The 17,429-nt window shown below is 41.7% G+C and overlaps 2 protein-coding genes across 3 annotated transcripts in view; one reads left to right on the top strand and one right to left on the bottom strand.

Annotated features, from left to right (window-relative positions):
- PCSK5 (proprotein convertase subtilisin/kexin type 5) overlaps positions 1–17,429 on the bottom strand; it is a 490,556-nt gene that overhangs the window by 3,561 nt on the left and 469,566 nt on the right. For both annotated transcript variants that reach the window (XM_081505747.1, XM_081505752.1), the window contains 3 exons: positions 15,439–15,656; positions 6,335–6,435; positions 4,429–4,615 (listed from right to left, as the gene is read on the bottom strand). In XM_081505747.1, coding sequence (XP_081361873.1) covers positions 4,429–4,615; positions 6,335–6,435; positions 15,439–15,656 — 506 coding nt within the window. The remainder of the gene's footprint in view (positions 1–4,428; positions 4,616–6,334; positions 6,436–15,438; positions 15,657–17,429) is intronic.
- The window catches only part of LOC145512260 (uncharacterized), a 155,922-nt gene continuing 149,918 nt past the window's right edge, over positions 11,426–17,429 (top strand). The window contains exon 1 of the mRNA XM_081505875.1: positions 11,426–12,649. Within this exon, the coding sequence (XP_081362001.1) occupies positions 11,969–12,424 (456 nt within the window). The 5' untranslated portion in view covers positions 11,426–11,968 and the 3' untranslated portion in view covers positions 12,425–12,649. The remainder of the gene's footprint in view (positions 12,650–17,429) is intronic.

Raw genomic sequence — 17,429 nt, 5'->3', positions numbered from 1 at the left:
GAGCACCAAAGAATTGATGCTTTTGAACTGTGGTGTTGGAGAAGGCTCTTGAGAGTCCCTTGGACTGCAAGGAGATCAGTCCTGGGTGTTCATTGGAAGGACTGATGTTGAAGCTGAAGCTCCAATACTTTGGCCACTTCATGCAAAGAGTTGACTCATTGGAAAGGACTCTGATTCTGGGAAGGATTGGGGGCAGGAGGAGAAGGGGACGACAGAGGATGAGATGGTTACGTGGCATCACCGACTCGATGGACATGAGTTTGGGTAAACTCCGGGAGGTGGTGATGGACAGGGATGCCTGGCATGCTGCGATTCATGGGATCGCAAAGAGTTGGACATGACTGAGCAACTGAACTGAACTTTTACATAATATGTATTGGCCAATTAGGTGTGAAACACTATGTGTTTCTTTCCTTCTTTTTGCTAATGATAAACAAGTTTTTTAAATTTTATCCTAACTTTCATCCTCGTGGGATTTTGCCCATCAAACAGAATTTCATCTCCTAAAGTAACAATACCATTATGACTACTTTTGTCATTAATATACTAGAACAGAATTTTTCCACTGGAAGAAATAGTAAAGCACTAGAGGGAAGGATAAGCAATAAGGATTGCAATCTGTGTGTGGTGTGTGCATGCTAAGTCGTGTTTGGCTCTTTGTGACCTTATGGATCATAGCCTGCCAGGCTCCTGTGTCCATGGCATTCTCCAGGCAAGAATCCTGGAGTGGGTTACCATGCCCTCCTCCAGGGGATCTTCCTGACCTAGGGATGGAGCCCATGTCTCTTGTGTCTCCTGCATTGGCAGGCAGATTCTTTACCACTGGAGCCACCTGGGAAGCCCTTTGTATGTGGTACTTTGTGATAAACCCTGTCTGAGACAGGAGACTCAATAAAAGACTTTGTGAGGTTGTTTCAATTAATAGGGCATCATATACAATCCTGTCTTACTATCCTCCAGTCTTAGGCCTGGAGAGTTAGGGTCAGCCTCTGTGATATGGGTTCTTCTTTGAAGGAGCAGAGTGTCTCAGTAAAGAACGAGCAGGTTATCAAGAATATTTAGTCTTTTGCAGAGTTGCCCTAGGTGAATCTTCAAGAGCTACAGAAAGCCCAGGAAATATGACTAAGTAGTTCTTAGGTGTAAAAGGCTTGGCAAAACCCTACATCCAACATACACACACTTCTGGTTTCATTTAAAGCCATCAATGTAATGAGGGTTGTTATTCTTAGCTGACACAGCATGAATATTAGGCAATCAGACCCTGAAGGTAGATGTGTGTGAAGAGCTGGGGAAACCAGCTGCTCACAGAGGCAGGATTGCTGCTCACGGAGGCAGGATTGCTGAAAGGAGGAAATAATTAGTTTTTCGAAAGAGGATATTTAGGAGTAAATGAAAAGGTTGATAAAAAATAAAACAGAAAAGGCTAGTAGTGGTTTGGGGTCTGGGATTTACTTTTTTTATAAATGGACAGGCTCCCATAAATATGATGTCTCTTTTTTTGTCAAGCCATGATGTAGCTGAACCCCAAAGAAATGATATGCTTTTGCACTATAGAATGTTTTAAGAATTTATATTTTTCTTTTTAGAAGAATGGAACAGGAGGAATCAACCTGCCTGACTTCAGGCTATACTACAAAGCTACAGTCATCAAGACAGTATGGTACTGGCACAAGGACAGAAATATAGATCAATGGATCAAAATAGAAAGCCCAGAGATAAATCCACACACCTATGGACACCTTATCTTTGACAAAAGAGGCAAGAATATACAATGAGAAAACACAGTCTCTTTAACAAGTGGTGCTGGGAAAACTGGTCAACCACTTGTAAAAGAATGAAACTAGAACACTTTCTAACACCATACACAAAAATAAACTGTAAATGGATTAAAGATCTAAACGTAAGACCAGAAACTATAAAACTCCTAGAGGAAAACATAGGCAAAACACTCAATGACATAAATCACAGCAGGATCCTCTGTGACCCACCTCTCAGAGTAATAGAAATAAAAGCAAAAATAAACAAATGGGACCTAATTAAACTTAAAAGCTTTTGCACAATGAAGGAAACTATAAGCAAAGTGAAAAGACAGCCTTCAGAATGGGAGAAAATAATAGCAAACGAAGCAACTGACAAAGAATTAATCTCAAAAATATACAAGCAACTCCTGCAGCTTAATTCCAGAAAAATAGGTGACCCAATCAAAAAATGGGCCAAAGAACAAAACAGACATTTCTCCAAAGACGACATACAGATGGCTAACAAACAGATGAAAAGATGCTCAACATTACTCATTATCAGAGAAATGCAAATCAAAACCACAATGAGGTACCATCTCACATCGGTCAGAATGGCTGCTATCCAAAAATCTACAAACAATAAATGCTGGAGAGGGTGTGGAGAAAAGGGAACCCTCTTACACTGTTGGTGGGAATGCAAACTAGTACAGCCACTATGGAGAACAGTGTGGAGATTCCTCAAAAAACTGGAAATAGAACTGCCATATGACCCAGCAATCCCACTGCTGGGCATACACACTGAGGAAACCAGAACTGAAAGAGGCACGTGTACCCCAATGTTCATCGCAGCACTGTTTATAATAGCCAGGACATGGGAGCAGCCTAGATGCCCATCAGCGGATGAATGGATAAGAAAGCTGTGGTACATATACACAATGGAATATTACTCAGCCGTTAAAAAAGAATACGTTTGAATCAGTTCTAATGATGTGGATGAAACTGGAGCCTATTATACAGAATGAAGTAAGCCAGAAAGAAAAACACCAATACAGTACACTAATGCATATATATGGAATTTAGAAAGATGGTAATGATAACCCTGTATGCAAGACAGTGAAAGAGACACAGATGTACAGAACAGTCTTTTGGACTCTGTGGGAGAAGGCAAGGGTGGGATGATCTGAGAGAATAGCATTGAAACATGTATATTATCATATGTGAAACAGATTGCCAGTCCAGCTTTGATGCATGAGACAGGGTGCTCAGGGCTGGTACACTGGGATGACCCAGAGGGATGGGATGGGGAGGGAGGTGGGAGGGGGGTTCAGGATGGGGAACACATGTAAACCCATGGCTGATTCATGTCAATGTATGGCAAAAACCACTGCAGTATTGTAAAGTAATTAGCCTCCAATTAAATAAAAAAAACAAGACTTTATATTTTTCTTTTTAAAAGATATCACTCCGTTTGGGGCCTTTCTAAGCTTGTAGCCAATGAGAACCAAGTATCTATACAAGTGGAGTTGGGGTGGGGAGAGAGTTAGGGGGTTGGAATTGGTAAATTGGGTTTTGTAAGAAAGTCTTCAATTAAAACTCATTTATAAAATGTCTTAAGTCTCTAATGGGAGCCCTGGATTTGAACTGACTTCCATAGAATGATTTTTCAACAGAATCAAGATAATATTGGCATCAGTTTCTGTGATAGATGATTCTTTTCCTTTTTTCCTAAGAAAGGAAAAACCAAAAAAAAAACAAAACAAAAAGAATAAAGTTTATAAATTTATAAAGATGAAACTTTAGACCTGCTTGAGTTTGAATCTGGGAGGCAGCACAGGAATGGAGAGAATGCTGGCTTTGAGTTCAAATGATCCACATTCTAATTTCACATGAGCCTCTTAACATTGGTACGGACTTCTCTGTCCGTGGAATTCTCCAGGCAAGAATACTGGAGTGGGTTACCATTCCCTCCTTCAGGGGGATCTTCTCGACCCAGGGATCAAACCGAGATCTCCTTCATTGCAGACATATTCTTTACTGTTTGAGCCACCAGGGAAACACTTGGACACACTAATCAAACCCTTTGAACCCAAGTCTTCTCATCAGTAAAATGGGATTGATAATATCTACTTAAATAGTGGACAGAAAATTCCAAATATTCTAGATACATAGTAAGCACTCAATAAAAAAGTAGCTTTATCTTATAATAAGCCATACTGGAAAAATATGTAAGACTATATATTATACAAAAAATATAAACATATATATCTTCCCCCATGGCTCAGTGGTAAAGAATCTGCCTGCAATGCAGGCGACCTGGGTTCAATCCCTGGGTCAGAATGATCTCCTGGAGGAGGGCGTGGTAACCTGTTCTAGTGTTTTTGCCTGGAAAATCCCATGGACAGAGAAGCCTGGTGGGCTACAGTTTATGGGGTTGCAAAGAGTCGGACATGACTGAACCACCTGAGCACGCAGACACGCATATATATAACTGAATCACTTTGCTGTACACCAGAAACTAACATAAATCAACTATACTTCAATTAAAAAATATATTTAAATAGTCATTAGGAAAAAAGGTAGCTCTATTAATCCTCTGAAACGTCCCATCCCTCTCTCCCTCATGCTCCTGTGAGCATCCTGAGGACATGTCCTTCCTCTGGTTCTGCAAACTCTCTTCCCCTCCCCTCACCTGCGGTGTCGTGGCAGTCACAGCACTCCTGGGCATCGGTGGGATTGGAGGCATTGCAGCAACGCAGGCAGCGGCTGTCGTCCATATGCAGCACCAGGTTGGCAGGGCACACGGTACAGTTCCTGGGGCCAGGTCCCTTGCATTCTATGCAGCTCTCGTGGCACTTTTCACAGTTAAATTTCTCCCCCTGTTAAGAACAATCAGATTCCTTTTGAGTGTGGAAAAATTAACAAGGCACTGAGAGTTCCCAGATGGGGGTTCCCTCTTCTCTGGATAAAGGAAGGAAGCAGGTTGGGGATAGCAGAAAGGTGATTTGTTCTGGGTCCATTTTAACTCTTCTGGTTGAAAGACAGAACCAGCTGTCTGCACTTGATGGAACTAGTGTTGAGCTTTTCCTCTGAGATCTGCTGAGAGAACAAGCTTCTAGAATAGCTCAGGTTACACCTTGATAGCCATGTGCTGTACCTGGTCAAGGATAAGTTTTGTTTGGTCCATACTCAATTGGATTTCATGGTTTGAAAAAATTTGAACTCATTGCCTACATTTCAAAATTGGGATATTTCACACATAAGTCAGTTCCGAGTTTCTCTTTCAAAACTATCAGACTTATCAACACTGGATTCATCACTCCCATATCACAGAAGGAGCTGAGTGGCAGTGGCCCCTTTTTGTGCTCTCCTATTTGATACAATCCTCAGAATGTGCTCTGATGTCACCAACACATAGATGAAATGTCATATTCTGCCTATGGTCAAATTTGCACTGTTTTTTTTGACTCAGCACTCTTCACTCATTTACATGATCTGCCCTGCCTCTGTGGCTATTAAGATTCTTGTGTGCCTCTGCCCTAGGATAATATAAATTGTGACTGTTTAGCTAACATAGTGAAATATCAGTGGAAAGATTGTTGAGACATTAGGTAAAGTGACTTCCTTTCCAATAGGCTGCTTCATTTCACTGGTGCTGAAAATGTGGATGAGGGAACATACCTTCTTATTTCACTTCTGTATTTTGGAAGGCAGAAAGAGAAGGAATGGAAATTGCCACTGTTTGGCAAGTTCCAGGTGCTGATAAGATGCTTTCTCAGCTGAGATTTCATCAAATCCCGGATTAGGAGTCAGAACCCCTGGGTTTAATCCCAACTTTGTTATTTACTACTTGTATAATCTTTATCGGTGTACTGTATTTAACCTCTCATATTCTCAGTTTCTCCAAAGTGTACTCAGGGTTCTTATCTGAATTTAAAGAGAGTGGCATATGTGAATATGCTGGGTCATGTGAGTTTTACCATTTACTTAATTTCTGAAGTTTGGAAACACAATCAAGAAGTTAGTGGACTCAGGTATACCTATGGCTGATTCATGTTGAAGTTTGACAGAAAACAGCAAAATTCTGTAAAGCAATTATCCTTCAGTAATTATAAAAAAAAAAAAAGTGGACTCAGAATCCATGATTTCTACACTAGCAAGTGAAACGTCTCTCTCTTGATAATCTGTGAAGGGAGGAGGTGAAGGACCAACATTGGTTGTGTAGTTCTAACATTTTTCAGATGTTTCAGGTTAGTCAGCAGAGGGGGAGAAGAGAAGACAGTTATTATTTCTGGCATACTATTCCTATGTAGACCTGAAACTTCTAGGGTTGTGAGCAATATATTGTTTTCCTCATTAAATAACTTCCCATTATTTCTCTCAGGTCTTCTCAGCTTCTTTGATTGGAATTAAGGCTACAGATGGGTAGTACCATTATTCCACAATGCAATGGTAGAAGATTTACAAATATTAAACCTGAGCTATAGTGTGTGCAGCAATTTTATGATTTTTTTGGACTTTGCCCAAAATGACAAGCAGAAACTAGCTCACATCCCTCTGCAGCAATGGTTGAAGGCACACCGCACCCAGCTCTGTACCTCTCCCACTCTGTACTCCCCCACAAGACAGTCCGAGCTACAGAGTCCTCCCACCAGGTGGTAACTCCACACACAGGATAAGCAGTCCAATGCTCCTTTTCCTGAAAGAAAAAAAAAAAAAGATTTCAAGTTATGAGACTGACCTTAGATTTCAACCTCTGTCTTGGATCTGAAATAGGAGCAAGGAATATGTCAAATAACTTGAAGTAGAAAGGTGAATTGATTGCTGCTGCTGCTGCTAAGTCGCTTCAGTTGTGTCTGACTCTGTGCGATCCCATAGGTGGCAGCCCACCAGGCTCCGCTGTCCCTGGGATTTTCCAGGCAAGAGTACTGGAGTGGGTTGCCATTGCCTTCTCTGAATTGATTGAGGATATGGAAGAACAAAGTCTATGAGATACCAAGTAAAGACCTAAAAATTATCCAGTTAGTCTAATCAATATAAACTTTCAGTTTGGAAATTATGGGTTAGGAGATGACAGATATTTTATTACAGCAAAAGAAAAGATTTTCAGAGAATGACAAATCATGTAGAAAGTTTGTAATAGTTTTTATTTATCATTCTGCTTATTGTTTAACTAGTAGAGAGGATGAGAATGATTTCGAGGGCTCCAAAACTTGATGAGTAAATCATGAATGGGCAGTTCCTAATTAAGAAACAACACCAGACTCGCAGTTTAAAATACTAGGGCTAAAACAATTAAGCAGATCATTTTGTCCAGTAGTTCTTAATTTTGAGCATTGTCATGATAGGTTCCTTTGAAATTCTCTAGGAAGGTGTAAACTCTCTTCTCAGAAATTTGACATCCTATTTATTTAATTTTTAAATAAATGTAAACGAATGCCCAGACACATGAATTCATCAGTCAAGGTTTACATGGAGAATGGTTTGAGTCAAGAGTTAGACCAGGTTTGTTGACTGACAGTGCAGTGCTCTTTGATCATACTACTTGCCTTCACACATGGACCAAGTAGAGGAAGTCTGCTTCCTGTGGAGGTAATACACTTCTCTCCTAATTCAGAGACCCAAAGAATGACTAACCCAAGCATTTCTTTCTATGCAATTAGCAAGGGATAACTTTTGGAGAGAGTTTGGGAACAGGAGAGCTGAGCTCTAGTTCACTGCATTAGAAAGAGAAGCAGGAGCAGGAAGATAGATGGGGCATGGAATGTACCTGATACCATGCACTGGAATGTGATCTATAGATCTTTCCATTAGAAAAATATTGTAAAGGGTGGTTAGTTGAAGTAGAACCTTGAGTCCTCATCTTAAATTCATTATGGATTTCAATCTACTTTTCATATCTGATCTATGAACTCAATCATTTATAATGTTTCTGTGAAAAAATGAATTTTGACTTCTGAACAACAGCTCAGATAATAGATCTTTATTACCAAACTTCTTAGATTGGGGGTTGCCTATAGTGATATAAATTCAAAGCCATTCTATTTCTATATTCCCTCCAGCTTCACACAGAATTTCCTACATGTTCTGGAACACAGTCGTGGTCTCTGATAAAAGAATCAATCTTCTCCTACTTCTTTCCTTCGCCCTTGCCAGTTTTCTAAAATATAGCTTCAGTGTCTTACTTCAATTTAAAACACAAAAATGTGGGTTTTTTTTCCTTTATGAAGAGAAATTAAAGGTAGGAGAAATTAACAGAGGGGGAAAAAAGGGTGTAAAAGATTAGGTCACAAAAGTTGGGTTGTAAGTTTGCTTACATTTTCTAGGAGGCCAGGAGCAATTTGGCTTGGATCCTGGGAAATTCCCAAAGGTACTACCTGTCACCTCTGGGTGACAAGCCAGGACTCCATTTACATCGCCTACACTGATTTGTTACAAAATCTGCATACTTAGGGTACTCTGTGTCTTTTGCAAAAGGTAGTTTGTTAATTTCCAGAATGTTTTCTATTTTTTTTTTCATGTTAAACACCTTACATTTATCATTGCTTCGAAGGATCTGTAGGAACCTTGGGACCTATAAAGACAGCTTTGGTATTTCCCTGAAATTCAGAACAGCTCACCATCTGCTCTCCCTTGGACTGACCCCCGTGGGATGAATTCAATAATGCAGAGCCACCCCAGGGTCTGTCTGTGGAGTCATTCCACACTGGAAGGAGAGGCAGCTTGAGAGAGTTAGGAGGCTTTGGTTAACCAGCCTGGATTTTTATTTAAAACAGTTTTGTGTGGAGGGTAAATACAAAGTGAAATGCATGAAGGCAAGGAAAGAGCTAATTATAAAGACACCTGGTGCATAAAAGATACATACTGGTCCTTAGTAGGTTGTCCTTCCCCAACCCCTTTAGTTCTTTTAAGTAATTTGTAACAGCCTAATATTATTGGGCAGTCAAATGTGAATGAAACACAATCTACTTGGTAAATTACTTATTTAGGGTGGGAAATTTTCCCTATACCCTTTATGCACCCTCATTTCTTAGTATGACAGCTAATACTTTAAGAAGGAAAGAATTCATCCTTTGTTTTTTCACCTAGTTTATGACCCAGGAGAAAACTTGTCCCCAAATTTTGTAATCTCTATATTGCAAAATCAGAAGGCAGCACAAAGATTCATTAACCAGCAAAGGATGTGTGTGGTAGGTGAAGAAAGGATGGTAGAAGAAATGAACATCAAAGATAGAAAGCATTGACCAGGAATACTCGGGGTTCACGTCAAATACAGAAGAGGAGGCACAAACACTCAGGGTGGCTTTAAGATTCACCCAGCTATGCCCTGTCATCCCTGGAATACAATCTCAGGGAGGCTGTGTTGATGAACTTTATCTTTAAGACTTGACTATTATTATTCATTTAGAGCAGTTGTAGGTTTACAACAAAATCTTTTGACAGAAAGGTACAAGGATTTCCTGTATACCTCCTGCCTTCACACATGCATAGCCTTCCCCATTATTAACATGACTCACCAGAATGGAATTTTTTTTAAACAAAGATAAACCTTCTTTGACATAGCATAATCACCCTAAGTCTGTAGTTTATATTGGGGTTCCCTCTTTGTGTTGACTACTCTATGGGTTTGGACAAGGGTATAATTACATGTATCTATCATTTTAGTATCATACAGAATATTTTCACTACCCTAAAAATCCTCTATGCTCTGCCTATTCATCTCTCCCTATCCCCACCCCTGCCCCCCTGCAACCACACCATTTCCAGAATGTCACATAGTTGAAATCATACAGTATGAAGCCTTTTCAGAGCTGCCTCTTTCACTAATAGGTATTCAAGTTTCCTCTGTGTCGTTTTAAGCCTTGATAGCTCATCTGTCTTTAATACTGACTAGTATTCCATTATCTGAAGGTATTGATGAATTTTTGAGCCTGGGCATGCTTTAAACCATCATCATTAATTCACTCAGGAGATCCCAAATTCAACTAAAGAAATTTATAGATTTTTCAAACTGTGCTGACATCACTAAAAATTTTTCCAATCTCCACAAAATTCTTAAAAAGCTGGTGTTGCCCTGTTTTGATTGACTGATGTTAAGAGACATTAACTTACCTAATGATGGTTGCCTGATCCTGATTAGAAACTATTAACAAATGTTTCTCCTCCCCCAAGTAGCACTGCACTGAACTAGGGAGTTGGGACTGGTGTTTTTATACGTAGGAAATTAAAATACAGTGTTTTATCTGGCAATCCTAGGTGGAATGATAGCCCCACATATCTAGTAACAGTGGCAGCAGAGGTACTACCTTCAACTTTCCAAAAAACCTCACAGAATGTCAATATTTACTATCATAGGGCCAATGACAATGCAAAGTTCCCACTACTCTCCAACCTCACTCCCAATTCACTGTAATCTCGTTTGTTATCTGATCCTGATTAAAAGTTCTGAGCGGCAACTATACATGCCTCTGAAATGGAAAAAAAAGAGAACACGAATGATTATTTAAATGCAGTTTGTTTGGAAGGTAATTCTTTGAAAGATTAAAATCAATTGTAGATGAGTGAAGAATGGGTACCACTGTATGCTATGGATTCATGGAGCTGCCTCAAGAACTGCCTGGAAGTGCTTGGGAAGGGACAAACGGGAGCATCAGATGCGGCTCTGATATCCTGTTCCGCTCCAATCTGATAGCTCTGCCCTGATTATTTACATAATAGGATTCAGCCAAAGGTTTCATCTGAAGAAGATGGCCTACTGCTAAAATACAATCTGAAACCACTGCTGTAAATTAGAAATGAGCTGTCCAATATGGTAGCTCCTAGCCACACAGTTGGAGAAGGAAATGGCAACCCACTCCAGTATTCTTGCGTGGAGAATCCCAGGGACAGAGGAGCCTGGTGGGCTGCCCTCCATGGGGTCGCACAGAGTCGGACATGACTGAAGCGACTTAGCAGCAGCCATACAGTGACTATTGAGCACTTGTAATGTAGCTACTCCAATTTGAGTTGTGCATCAATGTAAAATAAACAATAGATTTTGAGACTCAGTACAAAAAAAGGAAAGTATAATTGAAATAATTTTATATTGCTAATATGTTAAATATTTTTATCTGTTGGTTAATATAGTATTAATTTTACTTGTTTATTTTTAAAAATGTGACTATGAGGGATGGGATGGGGAGGGAGGTGGAAGAGGGGTTCTGGAAGGGGAAATCATGTACACCCATGGTGGATTCATGTCAATGTATGGCAAAACAAATACAATATTGTAAAGTTAAAAAATAGATAAATAAACTAATTTAAACAAAATGTGACTATGAAAAAAACTAAGATATATCTGGCTTGGATTATCTCTCTGTTGATCAGAGGTGACACTCCATGCTGTGAGATACATAAAAGAAATTCTAAGACTACTATGAAAAGCACAGGACCACTCCCAGGATAGTTGAGGTTGTCCACTAGCCTATAAGCACTTTCTAGCTATGAGTAATTTAATGTTTATGTTACTTAGAGTTACTTTAAAACAATACAAAAACTGTATTGAGCCCTCTCACCAAGTTTTTCCCCTCTTCGTGTTAAGACAACTTGGGGGTGTTACGGTTGCAACCAGCGAAGGAGGGAGGCCGTGACTGGGAGTTTCAAAAAAACCCCACAGGTTACATCTTAGCTGGAAGAGGCGGTCCTACGCTGGAGATGGAGACCGTGGGCGCCACGCAGGACGGTACCTTGGCCTGGCTCAGCCGCTCCGCAATTAGCATTATGGGCTGCAGATTCCTCCTGACCTGCTGTGGTTTCCTTTCTCTGTGTTTTTTTTTTTTTTTTTCCCTCGCAGAATTTTGCCCCTTTACTTGCAGCTTCTAGAAAGATTCTGATGGGAATGCCGGCCCCTCTGCTTTCTCTCCAATTCCTCTAGTTCTTTCTGTTTTCCTTTGCTTTGCTTCTCCCGTGCCTCTGCCTCTCTGGCGCTCTTCTGTCTGCTGTTTCAGCTGCAGAAATTTCTGCCGCTTGAGGAACCAGTTCTTAATTGAGGCATCACTCAGGTGTTTGGTTTAATCAAAAGAAACCCGGGGGCCGCAAACCGCGGCTTTGTAAGCCTCGCCTGTGTACGTGAGCGTCACCCCGTGCAAGGCGCCCGCGGCTTGGAAGAAGACCGGTCGTGCTGAAAGGTCCGGTGTCCCCCAGACTGAAGGTGTGCAAGTTCGGGTCGGTAGTCTCCTCCGAGCCGGGGTCACATGCCGTGTTTCCTCAGACTTAGACTCCTCGAGCAGAACCTCCATGCCCAGCTTCTCCGAGCCCTACTCCTTCAGGAGGAGCCATTTTCTGGGCAGCCCCCGCTGCCACGTGAATCGTGTCTGGCCTCTCCCGGCAGCGTTTCGTTCACTCCTTCCATCACAGGTGAAGGAGTCCCAGTCATGGCGGGTGGTGAAATCCATTTTGAACTCGGCCGTGCTTACCTTGAGGACGTCGGCGAAGCTGCTGAGCTGAATGGCCTTGCTCTGGAGGCCGGCCAGGAAGGAACTGACTACTCTTGCCTCCACCTCACCCTTGAAGTGGAGGAGGCCTGTGGTGCTCTTGGAAAGCCGGTGTGCGCCATGCCTTCCAGCTTCTCCATCACTTCCCGGTTGGAGATGGACTTCTTGGCTGCCTCAGCTGCGGGGGGCGGCACGCTGATGGTCATGATGGGTTGAGGTAGAGGCTGTACAGAGCGCAGAGCTCCACTGCCTTCAGTGTGTTGAGGACTGTGGTAGCTGCTACCATAACCCGGGCCTTGGGCAGGCGCGGGGCTCTGCCTGCGAACCAGACCTCTGCTGCCCTGGCCTGAGGTCCCCACCATCGCCCGCAGGAGCCCTTGAAGCAACCCACTGCCCCTGCCACCCGTTCCCATGACCGTGCCAAGTGCTAGAGAAGCCAAGGTAAGCAAGACACATTACTGTGTGCCTTTGAGGATCTTAGTCTAGAGAAAGAGAGACAAAAAAGTAAGCAAGCAATTATAAAATATGCCCTTTCGACTGCAGGGAACCTGTTTTTCCCATTCACAGTTGTATTGACATTATCTGGGTCATAGTGCTCGGTAAGTGTTGAACAAATAACAAGGTGAATGATTGTAGAGTACTTACCAAACACAAGTAAGTGGAGGCGGGTTACAGGAGGCCTTCTAGAGACAGTGCTGACTCGAATGGGTCGAAAAGAGGTAGCCAGACAAAACAGGCCACAGAAGTACTCCACAAGGAGAAGCAGCATGCTTGGCTCAGGTTTACAGTAACTAATTGTGCTTGGATTAGAGGATGGTGGAGGAGGAGGAGGGGTGAGAGGTGACTGTGAGCAGAGTCTCCTTATGAAGAACTTCCTATGCAAAGCTACTAAGTTAAGATTCTACCCTGAAATCAATGGAGAGTCTTATTTCAGCAGAGAGAGACGTCCTTACAGTATTAGTCACGTAGAAAGATCAGTCTGAGAGCTTAACGGAGGACTAGTTGATTACAGAGTGCCTGACGTTTTTTGATTTGCAAAAAGACATTAGAATTTATTTGTTTTCTATTCATTTATCCATTGGGAGAAGGCAATGGCACCCCACTCCAGTACTCTTGCCTGGAAAATCCCATGGATGGAGCAGCCTGGTGGGCTACAGTCCATGGGGTCGATAAGAGTAGGACACAGCTGAGCGACTTCACTTTCACTTTTCACTTTCATGCATTGGAGAAGGAAATGGCAACCCACTCCAGTGTTCTTGCCTGGAGAATCCCAGGGACGGGGGAGACTGATGGGCTGCCGTCTATGGGGTCGCACAGAGTTGGACACGACTGAAGTGACTTAGCAGCAGCAACAGCAGCATTCATCCAATTGGTAAACACTTAATGAAAACTTACTATGTATGATACTCTAGACTAGAAATAGGGGCTACAAAATGAATGTGGTCCAGTCCTTGCTTTGCTGCTGCTGCTGCTAAGTTGCTTCAGTCATGTCCAACTCTGTGCGACTCCATAGAGGGCAGCCCACCAGGCTCCACCATCCCTGGGATTCTCCAGGCAAGAACACTGGAGTGGGTTGCCATTTCCTTCTCCAATGCATGAAAGTGAAAAGTGAAAGTGAAGTTGCTCAGTCGTGTTGGACTCTTAGTGACCCCATGGACTGCAGCCTACCAGGCTCCTCCATCCATGGGATTTTCCAGGCAAGAGTATTGGAGTGGGTTGCCATTGCCTTCTCCAAGTCCTTGCTTTAAGGGTCTTACAGTTAGTAAGAGAGACAGACATGTTTAATTGAAATGTGATGTAAAAACAGCTGTGACTGTAAAATTAGGAAGAAGAAAGATTTCTGGGAAGACTAAGTAAAGCTTCACAGAAAAGACATTCAACCTGGGTCTTTAACTTGAGAGTTAATAGTGTTGTTCTCCAGGAGGAAGAAATGCACAGATAAAAGTCATGGAGGCATGAAAGTGATGATCTATTTGGTGGCTGCTGAGTGGTTCTGGATGGTTCTAGGTTCAAGGTATATGGAAGGAGAGTTGAGACCATAAACTAAGAGGACTGACTGAGGAAAGAATTCAGTTACTTTTTAAAGATAGAAAACATTTCTTTGAAATATCAGGAAAAAGAGTGAATGCATAGATTGGAGAGATAGCTATACCATGTTCATAAGCATAATGACTCTGGATTGTAAAGATGGATTTCAGTGCAATGCTAATTAATATCCAAGGGATTCTTTAAATGATATGTGACTGATTATAAAATTTATATAGAAAAAGAGCTAGTTATAGCCAAGACAATTTTGGAAAGGTTAATGAGAATGTATCCTGCCAGCTATCAATATTAATCTAATACATTTTAAGAATAAAAACGTAATAGGAGGTATTTCTTTCTTCAATGTTGAGAGGAATTCACCATAATATTCTGTGTCAGACTATGGAGAAAAATGAACAAATTTGAATTTTAGAAAGATTGCTCTGGCATTACTTATTGTACAGGATGACCTGAGTATGGAGTAGCAAGACCAGAGTTGGGGTGATGTGCCAACTATTTCAGGAAATCATCTAAGGTGCCAGGAATGAAGAATAAGGATAGTAGGAATGGAGAAAAAAATCTGAGCAGAGAAATATCTAGTGGGGAGAATAAATAGGCCTTGAAATTTACTGTTATTGAGGGGTATGTGAGTGTACAGGAGGCAAATGAAAGATAACTTCAAGATATCAGACCTGGACAATTGGTTGGACAGTGGATCCATTAACAGAAGGAGTAAATATCAGAGGAAACCCGGATTGTGTTTACTCTGGGACATGATGATTTTAAGAATCTCTGAGACAGACAAGTAGGTCTCCGGAGAATAAGATGGAGCTTGGAACAATTTTAGGCCAACATAGTTGTTGAAATAATGAAATTAATTCTGCTTGGCAGATTCCAAGTTAGTCAGGCAGAGAAGGAAGGCAGTAGGTGGAAAACACTTGCTGAAGGGGATATGTCTGTATCTGGGCCTTGAAGGATGGGAGGATCTGATGAGGCAGCAGTGTGGTGCAGGAGCAGTTAGGGGTAGAGGGCTGATGCGCAGAAGCTGAAAGAGAGCACTGAGTGCTGATCTTAGAGAGGATTGGCTATGAGGTTGGCAAGCAAGAGGAACCTCCAAAGGTGATGAAAGGAGAGAAGGACAAGAAAGAAAGAAAAACTTTGCATTTTTCCATTCACATGTGCAAAATGATTAGATGGGCCCTCACCTTTGCATTTATCACAGGTCGGGTGGCATCTCTCACAGGTCTGGGTGCTTTGTTCCACGTAGTGATGCTCTGGACAGGTGCGATGACACTGTCCTTTGGAGCGGAGCAGAAAGAAGAATGGATCGCAGGACAGGCAGTCTGTGGGCTGCGGGCCCTGGCAGGCCTTGCAGCTCCTGCTGCACCTCTTGCACTGTCCTGTGGAGTTTTCTGCATAATATCTGAACCAAGGAGAGAAGCAAAGGATCAGTACTAAGCTTGCTCAGAGGTTGGGTGTGGTGGGAAAAATCATGGTTACAAACTGAGTGCTTTTAGAATCTACTTATTAGATTCATTACCAGTTATATTAATACATCTATTGAGTCTCAGTTACTTATTCATAAATTGGACATTACAATCCCTCCCTGCTATTTGTGGAGATTAAGTTAGATTACACACTTGGAAGGACCTAGCACAGATCACACAAAGTTGTTGTTCAGTTGCTCAGTCAAGTCTGACTCTTTGAGACCTCATGGACTGTAGTCAGCCAGGCTCCTCTATCTATGGAATTCTCCAGGCAAGAATACTGAAGTGGATTGCCATTCCCTTCTCCAGGGAATCTTCCCAATCCAGGGATTGAACCTGGGTGTCTTGCATTGCAGGCAGATTCTTCACCGTCTGAGTCATCAGTGATGCCCTTTTTTTGCATGAGGTGACTATGAGATCACTTGAACCTCATAGCCTGGAAGAGGATCTCATGCATAAGTACAAACAGTAACTGGGCCTTGAAAACGTTCTAAGGTTAAACACCAAAATAATGATGTGCATGGGGTCAGGGTACAGAAGAGTATACACCTGCCTTCCCAAGGGAATTTAACATACAAAGTTTATGCATGTCAATCAGTGATTTTACAAAAGGAACTATTTCAATAAAATAGCCACTTATATCTAATTAATACCCTATTTATTCCCCATTTAAGGGATTTATGGCAACCTGTGCCTCACTTCCAAAAGGGAACTTCAGTTACTATGGAGTAGTTGTTTTCTTAACTGCATGTTCTGCAATATTTTTAGATTTTTTTTGTGTGTGTGTCTGCATAAGAGTATCTAATGACTTGATTTGAGGAAGATGGAGATTCTTTATATGGGATCCAGATTTTTCGAGCACTTTCTAAGATAAAGATGAAGGGCTGAGCCAGGCTGCCCCATCCCCTCTGTAGTCTGGCAGGAACCTTTCTTTATTGATTTATGTGCCTGGTGTTTTCTGAGAGTTGCTAATGTGTGTGGCTCTGTGCTGAGTGTTGTAGAAACTTGTGTGAAAAATAAGATGTTTTTCTTCCAGGAGCTTATAATTTTCTTGGAAAGAGATATATAAGAAGAATAGGCTCTTACAAAGTCTTGGTATTACTCTCCTTAACTCTTTATTAAGCATGTGTTGAATGAATGAGGTGAATCAAAACACAAGACAATGATACAAGCAGTAATTGCTATAGAACTGAAGATAAGAGATGTGCACATTTAGTCAAGAGCATTTGGGGGAAGTCCGAGATTATAGCCCTGCAATTTGGGTCTGGAAACTCTCAATACTTTGGGTTACTGACTGGGAAGGAAGAGTTAACAATAGACCTGTAATCAGTCTTTATCTTTTCTGGGGATGCCTGGTAGTGGAAGAGATGACCCAGTCAAATCCTCTTCCAAATGTGCTGGTAACCAGACCTTCTGATAAACACACTCACAGTGTTTCCTAGCAGGATAAGCATAGGATGGAGAGCTCTTATCTGTGAGATGCTTTTAAAAGGACACATCTGTGTATCTAGGTTGCTTATGGTAGCTAAACCTGCAATTTGTGGGCATGGCAGGTTGGAGAATTAGTGGGGTAAACGTGGAGATATTTAATGGAAATTGTGCCCTTTATAAAAATCAATGCTCCACGTCCATTGCTTAGACCTCATGTATTAAATGTGATCAGAACAGATCCAGAAGAGAAAGAACCTACCTTCATGGTCATGGGCTTC

Source organism: Giraffa tippelskirchi, chromosome 1 (genome assembly GCF_054371585.1).
Source record: "Giraffa tippelskirchi isolate mGirTip1 chromosome 1, T2T-mGirTip1v1.2.pri, whole genome shotgun sequence".
In the NCBI taxonomy this organism is placed as follows: Eukaryota; Metazoa; Chordata; class Mammalia; order Artiodactyla; family Giraffidae; genus Giraffa; species Giraffa tippelskirchi.
This window is presented reverse-complemented; position numbering and strand designations above follow the sequence as displayed.